This window comes from Melanerpes formicivorus, unplaced genomic scaffold (assembly GCF_026170545.1).
Source record: "Melanerpes formicivorus ecotype bairdi unplaced genomic scaffold, bMelFor1.0.p_v2 SCAF_31, whole genome shotgun sequence".
In the NCBI taxonomy this organism is placed as follows: Eukaryota; Metazoa; Chordata; class Aves; order Piciformes; family Picidae; genus Melanerpes; species Melanerpes formicivorus.
In genome coordinates this window covers 7,886,080-7,905,266 of record NW_027142383.1, presented here as the reverse complement: position 1 = coordinate 7,905,266, position 19,187 = coordinate 7,886,080, and the positions used below count along the sequence as shown (strand labels likewise).

Genomic DNA, 19,187 nt, shown 5'->3' with positions numbered 1-19,187 from the left:
AAACCTGCTGTCATCACCCTGCCTCAAATCCCAGGTCCCCAGCTGGGAGAGCAGGGGAAGATGGGCTGGTAGCTACATTTCTACACTGCTCAGCCCTCCTGGCTTGGAGGGAGAGGGGGAAGGGGAATGGGAGATGGGATGGGACTGGATGGGGTGATGCGGTCCTCACCTAACATTATCAGTGGTGTGGTCTGTATAATCATGCCATGCCCTGGCTTGGAGTCTCCTCATCAGTCTGAAAGATTAGTGTCCCTGTCCCCATTGTGGGGCTCAGGGGATAAAAACAGAGCTGAGGAACAGGGTGCTGACCTCTGGCAGAAAGTGTGGACTCCAGCCAGCTTCTGGCTGGTGAGACAGAGGAAGTGATGGCTCTGTGATAAGTGCATACCAGTCTGATACCAGCAGCCCAAGTTCAATCTTTACCTTATAAAGAGCTATCTTTCTGCTTTCAGGAATAAGTATTCATCTCCCAGTAGTGTCACCATCATGGGGAAGGACTATTATAAAATTTTGGGCATCCGGTCCAGTGCCAATGAGGATGAAATCAAGAAAGCCTACTGGAAAATGGCAATGAAGTATCACCCTGATAAGAATAAAGACCCCAGTGCTGAGGAGAAGTTCAAGGAGATCGCAGAGTCTTATGATGTCCTGAGTGACCCTGATAAATGAGCCACTTATGACAAGTATGAGGAAGAAGGTAAGAGGATGAACACTGCTGCTCAAAGGCAGGGGTGCTTGGTCCAAATAGGCTTTTGTAGGTGAGGGAGTGTTTTCATACCCTTGGCACAGCTGGAGTTGCCCTCATGATTCATGCCTTCCTCTGAAATGAGGTTGATAGCCACAGAATCAGGAAGAGCAAAGACTCTGTCAAAACCAGAAATCCCTTCTCATCAAATTCCTTCTGAGGCTGCTCAATTTTTCTAACCTGCCACCTTGCTTCCTGGGATTGCTGAGCTCTCCATACCCCCTGCCTCAAAGCCTGGAAGCCAGTTGGACAACCAAAGTGGAAGGAGCTCACCTCCTGGGTCATACCTGGAGCAATTCAATAGCAACTTTTTAATTAACCTGAATTTCCTAGTGGAGAAGCATTGCTTTTGCCTGCATTTACCCCTGCATTTGAGTACTGGTCCTGTTGTCCTCCCTGATATAGGCTGACCTGCAGGATTCAATGCTGTTCCAAATTCAAGTAATAGGTCCTTGTTTTCAAACCAAGGGGCTGCTGTTGTGTGGAGACTGGCAGGAGAGCCACTCCAATGCAGGCAGCAGTCATGGTCCATTGAGCAATATGATCTGGGGATTGGCATTTTGAGGGGCTTCTGGGTCCCACATACTGGGGTGGGCAAGGCAAAGTGAAAGGTCCCCCACCCCAGGATAGAAACTTTATCAATCAGAAAAGATCTCCAAACATGCCTGCTCTGTGCTTGTCCACCTCCTATCTCCCACTGTGGAGGGCTGGCACAAGGGACAACTTGTTAGAAATAGCCTGCAAGCTCTGAAAATAGTCCTTGATCTTATCCCTTCCTGGGCCCTCCTGGTCAAAAATAGCAGAATATGTGTGACCTCTTTGGAGGCCACTTGTTATGTGTTTTGGCTTTGGCTGATTGGCATTTTGGGAGAGGAGGGTGTTGCAGTGACATAAGGCTCTGCTTGAGGTCTGGTGGGGGCATTTCCCATAGGAATGGTTGACAAAAGATCCAAACCTTAAACTTACCTTACATTTTATACAACCTATAAGCAGAGAGCTGTATCCCTCCTGCTGTGTGCTGACCTGGATGGAGGTCAGCCAACTTCCACCTGATCTGACACCAAGAGTCGTGGTTGCTTGCTGAGCTCATAGACTTTTTTCACATGCTGGATATGATGCTCCTGGACCACAGTGATTGGTGCACCCAACAAGACAGAGCTATTTGAGCAGAAGGGAGCCTGCCCATGGGGAGAAATGGAGATGGGTTGGTCAGGAAATGTTTTAAATGAAAAGGTCATTAATTGGGTGGAGAGAACCAAGCAAGGGTAGTGGGGACAAATCATGGATGGCTTTTGAGCTTGCTGCATGTAGGGAGAGGACTGTGTGTTGTGGGTTGGGATGGTGCCTTCCCGGCCCAGTGTCTCCACAGATGGCTGGGCTGGAGGGAGTGACCTGCACCCCCAGGAATTGCTGGAAGGTCTGCCTGGAGCCAGCAGAGACCATGCTCCCATGCAGAAAGCATGGTCTCAGCATGGTGTCTGCCTGCAGGGAGCATTAATGTCTCATCTTCTCCCTTCTCTTCCAGTCTCAAAACTGGAGGTGGCTCTTCAGGCGGCTCAGGGAACATTTTCCACTACACCTTCCATAGAGCCCCCCATGCCACCTTTGCATCCTTCTTTGAAGGCTCCAGCTTCCTTGCTAGCAGCCATTCCCAAGTGTTCAATAGCTTTGACCAGGAAGATATGGATATTAATGACAATGATGACTATTTCAGTGCCTTCAGCCAGTTTGGCTTCAACAGCATTAATGGTGTACACCAGCAGCATCAGGAGTACCTGCACATGTGGAGAAAGGTCCAAGACTCACCTGTCATCCATGAGCTCAAGGTGTCCCTGGAAGAGATCCATTATAGCTCCACCAAGAGGATGAAGATCACTTGCAGAAGGCTCAATGCTGATGGCTAGACCATGTGGACTAAGAATAAGATACTAAACATTGTCATCAAACTGGGTTGGAAGGAGGGAATCAAAATCATGTTCCCTAAAGAAGGGGATGCCACTCCAGATAACATCCCTGCTGACATCATCTTCTTCTCAAGGAGAAGGATGTGCCCATCCACAAGAAGGGCCGGTTGGATGAGCCCGGGAATTATAGGCCTGTCAGCCTGACTGCAGTGCCAGGCAAGATCATGGAACAGGTCATCCTGAGTGCAATCACACAGCACTTACAGGATGGCCAAGGGATCAGGCCGAGCCAGCATGGATTTACGAAGGGCAGGTCCTGCCTGACCAACCTGATCTCCTTCTATGATCAGGTGACCCGCCTGGTAGATGTGGGGAAGGCTGTGGATGTAGTCTACCTGGAACTCAGCAAGACCTTTGACACCGTCCCCCATAGCAAACTCCTGGCCAAGCCATCAGCCCATGGCTTGGACAGCAGCACTCTGAGCTGGGTTAGGAACTGGCTGGATGGCCGAGCCCAGAGAGTGGTGGTGAATGGTGCCACATCCAGCTCGCGGCCAGTCACTAGTGGTGTGCCTCAAGGATCAGTGCTGGGCCCCATGCTCTTTAACATCTTTGTTGATGATCTGGATGAGGGCATTGAGTCCTTCACCAGTAAATTTGTGGACGACACCAAGCTGGGGGCAGGAGTTGATCTGCTGGAGGGTAGAGAGGCTCTCCAGAGGGACCTCGACAGGCTGGACAGATGGGCAGAGTCCAACAGCATGAGATTTAACACATCCAAGTGCCGGGTTCTGCACATTGGCCACAACAACCCCATGCAGTGCTACAGGCTGAGGTCAGAGTGGCTGGAGAGCAGCCAGGCAGAGAGGGACCTGGGGGTACTGGTCGATGGCAGGCTGAACATGAGCCAGCAATGTGCCCTGGCAGCCAAGAGGGCCAATGGCATCCTGGTCTGCATCAGGAACAGTGTGGCCAGCAGGAGCAGGGAGATCATTCTGCCCCTGTACACTGCACTGGTTAGGCCACACCTCGAGTACAGTGTCCAGTTCTGGGCCCCTCAGTTTAGGAAGGATGTTGAATTGCTGGAACGAGTCCAGAGAAGGGCAACAAAGTTGGTGAGGGGTTTGGAACACAAGCCCTATGAGGAAAGACTGAGGGAGCTGGGATTGCTCAGCCTGGAGAAGAGGAGACTCAGGGGTGGCCTTATCACTCTCTACAACTACCTGAAGGGAGGTTGTAGACAGGCGGATGATGGTCTCTTCTCCCAGGCACCCAGTACCAGAACAAGAGGACACAGTCTCAGGCTGCACCAGGGGAGGTTCAGGTTGGATATTAGGAAGAAGTTCTATACAGAAAGAGTGATTGCCCATTGGAATGGGCTGCCCAAGGAGGTGGTGGAGTCGCCGTCACTGGAGGTGTTCAGGAGGAGAGTTGATGGGGTACTTGGTGCCATGGGTTAGCTGTTTGGGTGGGTTGGATTGGTTGATGGGTTGGACACGATGATCTTGAAGGTCTCTTCCAACCTGGTTTGGTTTATTCTAAATAAAGGTTTATTCTAAATAAATAAAGAGAAACCTCACTCACAGTTCAAGAGTGATGGGACAAACAGTCTACATTGCAAACAGTCTTAAAGAGGTGAGTATTGGTGGGGAATCCTGTGGAGTGGGAGATGGTGCTGGGTCATGGCATGTCAAGCCAAGAAGGGAGTCAGTCCTTGTCCTGTGCTGATGAGGAAGGACAGGAAGAATCAAGTAGGTCATGAGAAACACAAGCAAAGACCTCTGCAGAGAGAAGATGCAGAGATCAGCTTGTGCTTGGTTTTGGAGATGCTCAACCTCTGTGCTGTGTGTAGGACAAGGGTGCTGCAGTCCCTGCTAAAGGTGCCTTGCTTCTTGAGTCAACACAGGTGGTATTTACCCATTTTCTCCCTTTCCCATTTGTCTTGTCCTTCTATTTTAGTGTATTCACATGTGGGAGAAAACCCAGATCCTCTATAGGAACAAGAGAAAACCCGTTTGCTGGCATGAGTCTGGTCCCTGCTTTCTCTCAAAGACGAGCCTGCTGTGGCTTAGGTACTGTCTGGGGTAACACTGGGTATCTCTCCCCACAGAGAGCAGAGTCATGCAGAGAAAGGTAGTACTTTGCCCTTACTGAGCAATGCTTTATTTAGCCAAACCAGCTATTTTCTTTGGTTCTGGTTTCCCTAGATAAGGAACCAAATAAAATATATTTAGGCAGTGAGCAAAACCCAACACATCCAGGCTATCCAACCTGGAGGTCACAGCAGGGCTGGATGCATCAGAGCCAGCAAGCTGCACAAAGTTGGGAGAGGAAAGGGAGATTGCCCCAGTACAAGATGTGCCATTCACTGCCACTGCCTTACAACTGCCTTTTAATAAATCCCAGCTGGCAGCTGCCATTTGTTGTTCCTTTCAGACTGTAGATGCTGTCTGTCTTCTTAATGACCTGGTTTATTGTGTTTGGTTTTTTTTTTGTTTTTTGTTCATTTTTTTTTATGAAGACAGATTTATGTTCTCAAATGCATTTAATAGAAATAAGCTCAATGTGCCACATCTGTGGTAGGGAAACATGAGCTTGTTAAGTGTGCCAGCAAGTCAGGAGAGTTTTGTGATGGCTTACAGCTCAGCTGTGGCTATTACTAGGAGCAAGGGGCAGCCATGTGGGTCAGGCAGATCTGGGTGCTCCTCAACCAAACACATCTCAAGTTAAGTTAATCTGCAGACTCGGTAGTTGGGTGTCCTTCATGGTGCAAAATGCAGAGGTTTATTTCTGTGGAAATAAAAAATACTCAGAGTGGCTGCCTTATTTATGGAGTCATGTATGCCATATCTTGGATATTTCCTTCTGTGTATTCCTCCATCTGTAAAATTGACCTCAAGATGGATATGCTGATGTCCAGACCATGTTAGCCCAGGTTCATTCACTGCTCAGGCTGGAAGGACTCTTGCCCAGAGTTGTTCTTTGAGCAGCAAGCAAAGAAAACTGCTCTGGCCCTGTGAGCTATTGCACCAGAAGCACTGGTGCTGGGCCCTGGGAAGCACTGGCTCTGCCATACCAAGCAGTTTTCCAAACACTTCACACTCACAGGGCACCTGTGAGCTGCCTGAGAGCAAGGTACATGTGCTGGCATTTGGTTTGCACAATGCAGTCGCAAGGAGATTGGTGGAAACTGCTGGTCTGGGCAAATTCCTCACCTCTCAAGCTGGACTGTCTGGTCTCTGTCCTCCCCCACTGCAAACCAAACATGTTGGGTGTCCTCGGGTTGCTGCTGACCTGGCTGCCACCCCTAGCCTGTTCCTTGCCAGGGCAGGGTGATACTTTGTTGCTTTTATCTTCCACAAGAAGTAGTTTAAACACTGGAGCACAAGCAGATGCTGGGAGATCCACAATTCCATATGCCACAATCTTGGTACGTGATGAGCACCTCACAGTACAACTTCTTCATCAACTGAGCCTATGGCCATAGCCCTGGGCGCTTTCCTTGTACCCTTCCTCTTTGCAAGTCTGCCTTTTTTAGCTTAAGCTTTAGTCTTCCACTGCCACAAGAGCAGCATAGCACAGAGCAGGCAGTGGGTGCTGTGACCTAACTCATGACAACTCATGGTTCCTGCTGAGCCACTTGGATACTCACAAGTCCATGGGACCGGATGGGATCCATCCTAGGGTGCTGAGAGAGCTGGCAGATGTGCTAGCTAGGCCACTCTCCATTTTCCTCCAGTCCTGGCTCAAAGGTGAGGGCCCAGATGACTGGAAATTGGCCAATGTGATCCCCATCCACAAGAAGGGTCGGATGGAGAAACCTGGAAACTACAGGCCGGTCAGCCTGACCTCAGTGCCAGGGAAAGTGATGGAGCAGATTATCCTGGCAGCAATAACTGCGCACCTGAAGGATGGCCAAGGGCTCAGGTCCAGCCAGCATGGATTTAGGAGGGGCAGGTCCTGCCTCTCCAACCTGATCTCCTTCTATGATCAGGTGACCCGTATGGTGGACATGGGGAGGCCTGTGGATGTGGTCTACCTGGACTTCAGCAGGGCCTTTGACACCATCCCCCACAGCAAACTGCTGGCTAAACTGTCAGCTCGTGGCTTGGACCACTACACTCTGTGCTGGGTTAGGAACTGGCTGGAGGGCCGGGCCCAGAGAGTGGTGGTGAATGGTGCCACATCCAGCTGGCGGCCAGTCACCAGTGGTGTCCCCCAGGGATCAGTGCTGGGCCCTGTCCTCTTCAACATCTTCATAGATGATCTGAATGAGGGGGTAGAGTCAGTCATCAGCAAGTTTGCAGATGACACCAAGTTAGGGGCAGAAGTTAGTCAGTTAGAGGGTAGAAAGGCTCTGCAGAGGGACCTCGACCAACTGGACAGATGGGCAGAGTCCAATGGGATGGCATTCAACAAGTCCAAGTGCTGAGTGCTGCACTTTGGCTACGGCAATCCCATGCAGAGCTACAGGCTGGGGTCGGAGTGGCTGGAGAGCTCCCAAACAGAGAGGGACCTGGGGGTGCTGATCGACAGCCACCTGAATATGAGCCAGCAGTGTGCCCAGGTGGCCAGGAGGGCCAATGGCATCCTGGCCTGTATTAGGAATAGTGTGGCCAGCAGGAGCAGGGAGGTCATTGTGCCCCTGTACTCTGCTTTGGTTAGGCCGCACCTTGAGTACTGTGTCCAGTTCTGGGCCCCTCAGTTTAAGGAGGACATCGAAACACTTGAACGTGTCCAGAGAAGGGCAACAAGGCTGGTGAGAGGCCTTGAACACAAGCCCTATGAGGAGAGGCTGAGGGAGCTGGGATTGTTTAGCCTGGAGAAGAGGAGACTCAGGGGTGACCTCATTGCCCTCTACAACTACCTGAAAGGTACAACTACCTGAAAGGTAGTTGTAGCCCGGAAGGGGTTGGCCTCTTCTCCCAGGCAACCAGCACCAGAACAAGCTGCACCAGGGGAGGTTTAGACTCGAGGTGAGGAGGAAATTCTTCACCGAGCGAGTCATTCGTCATTGGAACGGGTTGCCCAGGGAGGTGGTTGAGTCATCGCCACTGGAGGCGTTCAAGAGGAGATTGGACGTGGCACTTGGTGCCATGGTCTAGTCATTGGGTCTGTGTTGACAGGTTGGACTCAATGATCCTCGAGGATCCAACCTAAGTTATACTGTGATACTGTGATACAATGCTGGAAACCGTTTTGCTAGCACCCTGCTGCCACCCAGTGCTCAGGCTGAGAGCAGTCACGAGAGCATCCTCCTCCATCCCACAGACCCCTCCACAGAGCAACCGAGGGAGGCAGTGCTCTCCCAGTGCTCATATCCTCACCCTACTGGGTAGTAAATTTGCAGATGACACAAAGTTGGGGGGGGAGTGTCCATCTGCTGGAAGGTAGGAAGACACTCCAGAGAGATCTGGACAGTCTGAGTCGATGGGCTGAGGCCAATGGTATGAGGTTTAACAAGGCCAAGTGCAGGGTCCTACACTTTAGCCACAATAACCCCATGAAGCACAACAGACTGGGGGATGAGTGGCTGGAGAGGCAGAGAGGGACCTGGGAGTGCTGGTGGACAACCGGCTGAACATCAGTCAGCAGTGTGCCCAGGTAGCACAGAAGGCTAATGGCATCTTGGTTTGTCTCAGGAGTAGTGTGGCCAGCAGGACTAGGGATGTAATTCTGCCCCTGTACTCGGCCCTGATGAGGCCTCACCTCAAGTAGCGTGTGCAATTGTTGGCCCCTCACTTCAAGAAAAATATTGAGGTGCTGGAACAGGTTCAGAGGAGAGCGACGAGACTGTTGAAGGTACTGGAGGGAAAGTCTTATGAGGAGAGGCTGAGGAACCTGGGGTTGTTTAGCCTGGAGAAGACTTGGGGGGACCTTATCACACTCTACAACTACCTGAAGGGAAGTTGTAATAAGGTGGGGGTTGGGCTCTTCTCCCAGGCAACTTGTGATGGAAGGGCATGGTCTGAAGCTGCACCAGGGGAGGTTTAGACTGGATGTTAGGAAGCACTTCCTCATGGAAAGGGTGATTAAACACTAGAATGGACTACCCAGGGAGGTGGTAGAGTTGCCAACCCTGGAGGTGTTTAAGGAAAGATTGGATGTGGCACTTAGTGACATGGTCTAGTTGATGTGGTGGTGTTAGGTCATAGGCTGGACTTGATCTCAGAAGTCTATTCTAGCCTCAATAATTCTGTGACTCTGTCACATCACCCCAGCTGTGGCAGCAAGGTGTGATTGCTGCCTGGTAGGTGCGGCTGCTTGGCTGCTGCAGAAACCAGAGGTGTAAGAGGGTTTCTCCAAAGACTTATGGGCTTCAAGATAGTGTCCCTTCCTAAAATTACAGGTGCATGTTGCAGTGGGAAGTCAAGAGAGGGAGGAGTGACATAGCTCCACCATCAGCTGCTTCTCCTGGGAGGCAGATCTTCACCCAGCACTGCCAGCAGGGGCTTGCACCTGCCCAGCTACCAGCCTAATGCCTGTCCTCAGCAGCCACTCACTTTGCATCATTTATTAGGTGTCACCTTCCTTGAAGTATCCACACCTCAGGTCCCGGCCCACTTTGCCTCAAGCCATTTTCTTTTTTTTTCTGGGAAGGGCTCCTACAGAGTGGGAGGGGCACTTGACTTGGCTTTACATGGATCCTCTTCCACTACAGCACTGCTGAGAAAACCTCTGCCAAAATATTTCCCCCAGTCAGGAATCCTTTTTTTAAGAGGAATCATTGACTTGAAAGAAGAGATCCTTTGGAGCAGAGGGGATACACATAGGGCATCCATCAAGACTAGGTGTACAGTTGCACATTGTATCATACATGACAACAAGGCCAGCTGGTGCCATGGTTCTGGCACAGGGCAAGGAGACCCATTAGGCACTGCTTAATTTATTGCCCATTTTAACTGGCAAGGATATGCCTCTGGTTCCCTCCACTGGTCCCTGTGGAGTTTGACTAGAGAAACCTGGTGGATACTGCTGGAGCAAGATGACAAATCAGCATGCAAATGCAAGCTGCTTTGTTTTTCTCAAGTTTCAATGAGACTTGAATATTTTAGTGTCTTGGGTTTGTATTTTCTTGGTGGTTTGTTGCTTTTTTTAATGTCAGTACTGAAAAACAAAATATTTTTAAAAATATACCGCCTTGGGGGTGTGTTGTGATGGGAAGATGCAGGCAGCACGGTCAGGAAAAGGGCTTGGCCCCCCACTTGCACCAGGGGAACCTCATCAGGTTCTGCATCCCCTTGAGGCTCTCTTAGGATGTAGTTGATACAGGCAGCAGAAGCAGGAGCCAGTTGAGGAGGGTCTGTGATTGGTAGGGTGGTACAGTTTGGGATGGGATTGTGAAGAGGAGGAGTAGGGGCTCCTTGCTGGCAGAAGCTGCCTGGGAGGGGTCTGGAGAGACACCAGTGCCTGGCTTTTCTTGGAGGGGCCCTGGGGCTAGTCAAGAGGCAGTCAGCTCTGAAGTAAGACAGAGCACCTGAGCAGGGGCTACCCACCCTCCTCAGGGGCTTATATGGCCTCCTACCACAGCAGGAGATTGTGCTATTTAAACACTATTCCAAATTTCAGTGTCTTTCTCCCCATTGCTGTGCACATGTCCCCCTCTCATGGATAGTCCCATCCTTCCACCATTTTGAGATGAGACTTGCCTTACCTGTCTTACCTCTCCCCTTAAATGTAGCTAAGCTTTGGGGCTGAAATTCCCACTATCCAGGCCCCACACAACTCCTGCCACAGGGGAGGTTACCCTTTCCAGCATGGCTCAGTCTCAAAGGCCTAGGGTACCCTTCTGCCACACATTACATTTAAGCCTCTGCAGAAATTCTCAGTTCCTGTACTCTCACCTGACAAAAGCCAATAGCACATAGCCACTGTGCATCCTACAGCCATTGCCTCAAATGGGCTCTCCTCTCAGTTCAGGACTGGGCTGTATCCAGTCTGCCACACTGCTCCTGTATGCATAATGGGACCCAGGGCTTCTCTCATATAAAACACTGAAGTACAGCAGTAGCACATTTTTCAGTTCAGAGAAGGGAAAATAAACCAAGGAGGAAGGCAGCAATCTATAAGTGGAAAGGAAAGATAACAACCATGATCAGAACCAGACTGAGTATGAAGCACAAGGGACAAGCTGGCAGCAGAGAGTTATGCCTGTCATCAGAAACCCAAAGGGATACATAAAATACCACAGGGGAAGGGGGAAATCTCTCTACAGAGCCTGATGAACAGTGCTGCTGCAGCATCAGAAGAGGAAGCTCCCTTCTTCCCTAATCACAGCAGGGTTGTGCTGCACCACAAACTCCAGAGTCAGCCCAAGAGCATCCATGTGCCTGCCTTCAAGCAGGGCAGATAAAACAGGGATTGCTGGAGAAGTCCCTTGCTACAGAGGAGCCAAAGCAGCAGGAGACAGCTCAGGGCCAGCATCACAGAAACAAGAGGTATCTGCTACCAAGCTCTCTTTACTTGGTGCTTCCTGCCAAATTAGGAGGGAGTGACTGACAAACCAATTTCTTCTGTTAACTTGAGCTAAGAATGAAGAGCAACCTCAAACACACCAGGGAAGCATGCATACATATGGGCTCCACTAGACTGAGGAGTGCTCAGATAGCACAAGACACAGGGTTTACAGAGACAGTACAAGCTACATTCCCACACAAAGGAATTGCCAAGGTCTAGCTAGAATTTTGTGGGATTTTTATTGTTTTTAATTATTTTTTGTGGGATTTATTTTTTTTATACAGGCTAGTATTGTATTCTTTGCTAAAGCTGCTGATTCTGCCACATAAACTAAAACAGAAATTTCTCAGAAATTAAGTCAGTTCCCCTCCTTGTTAATTCACTGTCTCCCAACTGAATACTGGTCTGGATTTGTGTTTGCAGAAAGCATTCCCTATATAAAGTCTGATGTCCAGCTACACTGTTCTGACTGAGGAATGAAGAAGCTGAGAATCCATTGAACATTGGATTTTTTCCTATACAACGTGGCCTGATGTGGAGTTTGGTCCACAGAAGACAGCAAGTTAACCGTAGAGATCATCGTCATTGTCTTCACTGTACACATTGCCCCCACTGCCACCTCCTGTGCCTTGGCTCGGACCGGCGCCACCCTGGTTACCTGAAGGGAACCTGTGTGCAGTGGTGCAGAAGGGAAGAGAAGAGATGCTGTTCAAAAGCCTCACAGCTCAGCACAATCCCCTCCCTCCACACCAATGCCCTGGTGCCAAGTAGGGCAGGCAGGAAAAATGAGACAAAGCCTTGCAGCAGGTCATGCAAAAGGCTTATATAGCTGCTGGATGTCACTCGTGTTAAAGGAAAAAAGGGTTGATAGACTTCAGAAGCACTAACAACAGAGCAGCTACAAGTGAACTGCAGCACAGCCTACACATGCTACATGCTTAGATGGCTGCTGTACACACTGGGGAGAATGGAAAAAATTAGTGGAAGAGGAAATTTGTTGCCCAGAATCCAGCAGAAAGCTGCCTTGATGCTCTGCTCTGAGGCTGGCTGAGCTACACTTGCCCTCCTCTCACTTCCCCATGGTTACCTGAAGCTGCCAAAGCCACGGCTCTGCTGTAGAGTCTGTGCAAACATCTCATATTTTCTGATGTCATTGTCACTGACAGAGCGTCGAGCAAAGCGCATGGCCTCTTCAAAGTGATCCCTGCGTATCTCAGGAACTGGGTCATCCTCTTCCACTTCCTGCAGTGGGACAGAGGGCCCAGGTGAGCTGCAACCCAACAGCCACTCACAGTTTTCCTCTAGGCCAGGATGCTCCAATGCCAGCCAAAGTAAAGGCTGGAGAGGGACACTGTGGCAAACTGAGTCAGGGCTGCAGCGTGGGCCTTCCAAACAATGCTGACAATGAGGCACCCAAGAAGGGCCTCACCCTCCCACAATCTGAGAACAAAGTGCTTCGGCTCCACACTCTGTGTTGAGAGCCCACTCATCCTCATCCAAGGATTATGGAGAGGTGAGCAAGGAAAGCTCAGAATGCTCCACTCACCATGGCAGAAGGGTTGGTCTGCCTCTCACGTTCTCGCCTGATCTCACTCTCAATGGACTCACGGATGGCCAGTTTGCAAGCGCGCTGGCAAATTTCTGTTAGGTCGGCCCCTGAAAAGCCGTTGGTCATCTTAGCTAGGAAATCCAGGTCAACATCCTAGTGGAAAAACAAACAAACAACAAAACCAACCAACCAGAGGCCTGTCCTTTTACACCTTACACCCTCAGGTGACAAAGAGGTATCTTTAGATCCCATGGTATCAAGGTGCTGTCTTAACTTTGGCAGATTTTGAAAAGATGAGCTGTTAAGGTTCTTGCTTTGGGGAAAAGTTAGCCACATAAAAAGGCAGGCCACACTCCCTGCACACCCAGTAAGACCCTGTAATACAGCTGTAAAATCAGAGAATGGTTTGGGTTGGAAGGGACTTTAAAGATCATCCAGTTCCACTCCCCCTGCCATGGGCAGGGACACCTTCCACTAGACCAGAATGCTCACAGCTCCATCCAACCTGGCTTTAAACACTTCCAGGGAGGGAGCATCCACAAAATCTCTGGGCAACCTGTTCCAGTGTCTTGCCATCCTCACAGCAAAGAATTTCTTCCTTACATTCTGTGATTCTGTGGTACATCTAATCTAAATCTATCCTCTTCTCAGTTTAAAATCATTGCCCCTCATCCTATTACTACATTCCCTGATAAAGAGTCCCTCCCCATCTTTCCTGTAGGCCCTCTTTAAGTACTGGAAGGCTGCTATAGGGTCTCCCCCCAGTGTCTCCTCCAGGCTGAACAACCCCAACTCTCTCAGCCTTTCTCATGGCAGAGGTGTTCCAGCCCTCTCATCACCTATGGTAGCTCTCCTCTGGACCTACTCCAACAGGTTGTAAGGGGTTAATATAATCTTCGCCCCCCCCCCCCCCCCCCCCCCCCCCACTGATGGGAAATAACAGAAAGGAGGTAGAGTTTTAGTTGAGATATACAATGTTTTACTACTCTATTGCAGGGATATCACATTATACCAAAAGAGACAGGGGAAAAATAAAAGGATAATACCCAATCAAATTTGTACAGGTACCCATGCCAAGCCCCCACACAAAATTGAAACCAGAAAGAAAAAATCCAGCACCCCCCCCCATCCCAGAACAAGGAACTTTATAAAGATCCCACAAGCCTCACAAATCCTGGCAACACCCACTTCTGTCATACAGCAAGCATTGCACAGAATGGTGTAGGATATATATGATTTGGCTCAAACTAATACACAGGTCCATGTCTTTCTTGTACTGAGGACTCCAGAGATGGATACAGTACTCCAGGTGGGGTCTCACCAGAGTAGAAGGGAAGAATGCCTCTGCACTGTTCACCCTCAAGAAGAGGCAGGTTGACTTCTGGATTTAGGATATGATTTGCTCAGATCTCAGCATTAGGAGTCAAATGAAACACTATCAGACTGGAAATGGATTACGGGGCACAGGCAGACCAAGACAAACAACCTCTTCTTCCTTCCCCTTAATTGAGGGAGTAGTACTGCAACCTCTTTTGCAGGTTTCCTTCTCAACAGCACTTGACATCTGTTTTTCTGTGATTAACTATCAGTTGCATTATTGTCTCCTCCCCAGGCAATGGACATAGCTCTTCCCTATGATACAGTTATCAACAATTAACTGCAATGGTTCAATTTTCCCCACCTCTGTTTTTCTTTCAGAGTACAAGAATATTTTCCATCTTGCCATAACTGGCTTTCCAGTTCCCACACTATGAGCAGAACCCTACTATGTGATGAAAACCTGCTGTGCTTACACACCAACACCTATCTTTGTTGATACCTAGTCTCAGAGCTCAGTTTTCCCCCTTTTCATTTCCATCCTTCAGAGACTAAAGGCTTCCCAGCTCTGCTTTAAACTAGTTTCGAAGGGGGAAGGGGCAGAAGCTAGTCCCCTCAGACAAGAGTCTGGGGGCGACAAGCTAGAGTCGGAGGTGAAACCAGCAGCCCAGCTGAAGTGCATGTACACTAATGCACGAAGCATGGGTAACAAACAAGAGGACCTGGAAGCCTTGTTGCAGCTGGAAAGTTATGATGTAGTTGCCATCACAGAGACGTGGTGGGACGACTCACATGACTGGAGCGCTGCAATTGACGGTTACAAGCTCTTCAGGAGAGACAGGCAAGGAAGAAGGGGTGGAGGGGTGGCCCTGTACATCAGGAAGGCACTAGATGCCATTGAGATGGAGATTAGGGACGATCGGGTTGAATGCTTGTGGATAAGAATTAGAGGGAAGACCAGCAGGGCAGACACCCTGGTTGGAGTCTGTTATAGACCACCCAACCAGGAGGAAGATGTTGATGAAGCATTCTATAGGCAGCTTAGGGCTGTCTCAAGATCTCCGGACCTTGTTCTCATGGGCGACTTCAACCTCCCCGACATGTGCTGGGATCTCAACACAGCAGAGAGGAGACAGTCTAGGAGGTTCTTAGAATGCATGGAGGGCAGCTTCTTATCCCAGGTGCTGCGAGAGCCTACCAGGGGTAAGGCTATGCTTGACCTCCTCTTCACCAACAGGGAAGGACTGGTGGGTGATGTGGTGGTTGGAGGGTGTTTGGGGTCCAGTGATCACGAGATAATTGAATTCTCGATTTTTGGTCAAGCTAAGAGGGGCAGCAAGAAAACCTCCACTCTGGACTTCCGGAGGGCAGACTTCGGGTTACTCAAGGAACTAATTCAGAGGGTTCCTTGGGATAAAGCCCTTAATAATAAAGGGGTCCAGGAGAGCTGGTCCTACTTCAAGGAAGAATTGTTGAAGGCTCAGGGACAGGCTGTGCCAATGTGCCGGAAGATGAGCCGCCAGGGCAGATGGCCAGCCTGGATGTTTAATGAACTTTTAATGGAACTAAGGGAAAAAAAGAGGGTGTATCACCTTTGGAAGAGAGGGGAGGCAACCCACGGAATGTTTAAGGATGTTGCTAGGTCTTGTAGGAAGAAAATTAGGGAGGCAAAAGCACACTTGGAGCTTAAACTGGCCTCTACTGTGAAGGACAACAAAAAGTCCTTCTATAAATACATTAATAGAAAGGGGAAGGGAAAGGACAACCTCCACTCCTTGGTGGATACGGAGGGGAACATTGTAACAAAGGATGAGGAAAAGGCAGAGATACTTAACACCTTCTTTGCCTCAATTTTTACTAGAAGGACAGAACGTCTTCCTGACAGCTGGCCTGCAGAGCTGGCAGAAGGAGCCAGGGAGCTGCACAGTTTCCCTATGTTCCATGAGGTGGTGGTTGGAACTCTCCTTAGCAGCTTGGATCCCCACAAGTCCATGGGACCAGATGGGATTCATCCTAGGGTGCTGAGAGAGCTGGCAGATGAGCTGGCCAAGCCACTCTCCATCATTTTCCAGCAGTCCTGGCTCACTGGAGAGGTCCCAGAGGACTGGAAGCTGGCCAACATGGTGCCCATCCATAAGAAGGGCCGGTTGGATGAGCCAGGGAATTATAGGCCTGTCAGCCTGACCTCAGTGCCAGGCAAGATCATGGAACAGGTCATCCTGAGTGCAATAACACAGCACTTACAGGATGGCCACGGGATCAGGCCTAGCCAGCATGGATTTACGAAGGGCAGGTCCTGCCTGACCAACCTGATCTCCTTCTACAAGCAGGTGACCCGCCTGGTGGATGTAGTCTACCTGGACCTCAGCAAGGCCTTTGACACCGTCCCCCACAGCAAACTGCTGGCCAAGCTGTCAGCCCATGGCTTGGACGGGAGCACACTGCGATGGGTTAGGAACTGGCTGGAGGGCTGAGCCCAGAGAGTGGTGGTGAATGGTGCCACATCCAGCTCGCGGCCAGTCACTAGTGGTGTGCCTCAAGGATCAGTGCTGGGCCCTGTGCTCTTTAACATCTTTGTTGATGATCTGGATGAGGGCATTGAGTCCATCATCAGTAAATTTGCTGACGACACCAAGCTGGGGGCAGGAGTTGATCTGCTGGAGGGTAGGAGAGGCTCTGCAGAGGGACCTCGACAGGCTGGACAGATGGGCAGAATCCAAGGGCATGAGATTGAACACATCCAAGTGCCAGGGTCTGCACATTGGCCACAACAACCCCATGCAGTGCTACAGGCTGGGGTCAGAGTGGCTGGAGAGCAGCCAGGCAGAGAGGGACCTGGGGGTACTGGTCGATGGCAGGCTGAACATGAGCCAGCAATGTGCCCTGGCAGCCAAGAGGGCCAATGGCATCCTGGCCTGCATCAGGAACAGTGTGGCCAGCAGGAGCAGGGAGGTCATTCTGCCCCTGTATACTGCACTGGTTAGGCCACACCTTGAGTACTGTGTCCAGTTCTACGCCCCTCAGTTTAGGAAGGATGTTGACTTGCTGGAACAAGTCCAGAGAAGAGCAACAAAGTTGGTGAGGGGTTTGGAACACAAGCCCTATGAGGAAAGACTGAACGAGTCGGGATTGCTCAGTCTGGAGAAGAAGAGACTCAGGGGTGACCTTATCACTCTCTACAACTACCTGAAGGGAGGTTGTAGACAGGCGGATGATGGTCTCTTCTCCCAGGCACCCAGTACCAGAACAAGAGGACACAGTCTCAGGCTGCGCCAGGGGAGGTTCAGGTTGGATATTAGGAAGAAATTCTATACAGAAAGAGTGATTGCCCACTGGAATGGGCTGCCCAAGGAGGTGGTGGAGTCGCCGTCATTGGAGGTGTTCAGGAGGAGAGTTGATGGGGTACTTGGTGCCATGGGTTAGCTGTTTTGGTGGGTTGGATTGGTTGATGGGTTGGACGCGATGATCTTGAAGGTCTCTTCCAACCTGGTTTGTTTTATTCTAAATAAAGTTTATTCATTTGGAGCAGCTGCTAGCCCTCTGCTCTATCCCCAGTTTGTGAGAAACACACAGCAAACCCAAGTCAGACACAGTCAGGGTCCAGATCCTACCTTGGCAACTGGTGATTTCCTCAGGTTGGCCTTAAGAATAGCAACTCGGGACTTTTCGTCAGGCAGAGGGATGTAGATGAGTTGATCCAGGCGGCCAGGGCGCAAGATGGCTGGGTCAATGATGTCTGGCCTGTTGGTGGCACCAATAATGAAGACGTTTTTCTTGGTGGACATGCCATCCATCTCTGTCAGGATCTGGTTGATGACACGATCTGCAGCACCACCACCATCTCCAATATTCCCACCTCGAGCCTTTGCAATGGAGTCCAGCTCATCAAAGAAGAGTACACAAGGGGCTGCTTGGCGGGCCTGAAAAAAGCAAATGGGAATGATTAGTCCATGTTAATACCATCAGGTGAGGAGTATGCTGATTTCACACTAAGCCCACTGTACAATTAAAACAGCTCAGAAGAGTACCAGAATGCTACTGCCACAAAAGAGTTTGGATGAGCAGTTCCAGAACAGTCTCCTGCCACACAAACCTTCAGTTAAATTCTCCTGAACAAAAAGCTGTATTTCCCCAAAGCTAAGAGCATTGTGAACCAAGCAGAAGAGTAGTAATTCCAATTCCTAGAGGAAAAAGCTGGAGCCAATTCGCCTGGGCCAGAACTTTCCCTGAAAGATCTGCGGAAGTCAATTGGTTATTTAATCATAGTATCATAGAATCAGTCAGGGTTGGAAGGGACCACAAGGATCATCTAGTTCCAACCCCCCTGCCATGGGCAGGGACACCCCACACTAGATCAGGCTGGCCAGAGCCTCATCCAGCCTGGTCTTAAACACCTCCAGGGACAGGGCCTCAACCACCTCCCTGGACAACCCATTCCAGGGTTTCACCACTCTCATGGTGAAGAACCTCCTCCTCACATCCAGCCTGAATCTCCCCACCTCCAGCTTCATTCCATTCCCCCTAGTCCTATCATTACCTGAGATCCTGAGAAGTCCTTCCCCAGCCTTCCTGTAGGCCCCCTTCAGATACTGGAAGGCCACAATTAGGTCACCTCGGAGCCTTCTCTTCTGCAGACTGAACAGCCCCAACTCCTTCAGTCTGTCCTCATAGGAGAGGTGCTCCAGCCCTCTGATCATCCTTGTGGCCCTTCTCTGGACACGTTCCAGCACCTCCATATCCCTCTTGTAATAGGGGCTCCAGAACTGGACGCAGTACTCCAGGTGGGGTCTCACCAGAGCTGAGTAGAGGGGAAGGATCACCTCCCTTGACCTGCTGGCCACACTTCTCCTGATGCAGCCCAGGATCTGATTGGCTTTGCGGGCTGCAAGCGCACACTGAGAGCTTATGTTGCGCTTCTTGTCCACCAGCACCCCCAAGTCTCTCTCCTCAGGGCTGCTTTCCAGCCAGTCACTGCCCAGCCTGGATTTGTGCCTGGGATTGCCTCAACCCAGATGCAGGACCCTGCACTTGCTCTTATTGAACCTCATGAGGTTGGCTTGTGCCCACCTCTCCAGCCTGTCAAGGTCCCTCTGGATGGCCTCCCTTCCCTCCAGCGTGTCTGCTGCACCACACAGCTTGGTGTCACGAGCAAACTTGCTGAGGGTGCACTCAATGCCACTGTCCATGTCACCCACAAAGATGTTGAACAAGACAG

The 19,187-nt window shown here is 50.4% G+C and overlaps 2 protein-coding genes across 2 annotated transcripts in view; one reads left to right on the top strand and one right to left on the bottom strand.

Annotated features, from left to right (window-relative positions):
- Positions 1–486: 486 nt before the first annotated feature.
- Positions 487–4,280, top strand: LOC137449643 (dnaJ homolog subfamily B member 5-like). Its single transcript, XM_068155360.1, is given in 3 exon segments — positions 487–697; positions 2,270–2,775; positions 4,209–4,280. Coding segments are annotated over 3 exon segments (789 nt in total).
- A 7,042-nt stretch (positions 4,281–11,322) lies between these two features.
- Positions 11,323–19,187, bottom strand: part of VCP (valosin containing protein) — a 75,659-nt gene continuing 67,794 nt past the window's right edge. Inside the window, exons 14-17 of the mRNA XM_068155309.1 lie at positions 17,584–17,892; positions 12,653–12,808; positions 12,194–12,348; positions 11,323–11,775 (exon numbers count right to left, since the gene is read on the bottom strand). Of these exons, the coding sequence (XP_068011410.1) occupies positions 11,670–11,775; positions 12,194–12,348; positions 12,653–12,808; positions 17,584–17,892 (726 nt within the window). The 3' untranslated portion in view covers positions 11,323–11,669. The remainder of the gene's footprint in view (positions 11,776–12,193; positions 12,349–12,652; positions 12,809–17,583; positions 17,893–19,187) is intronic.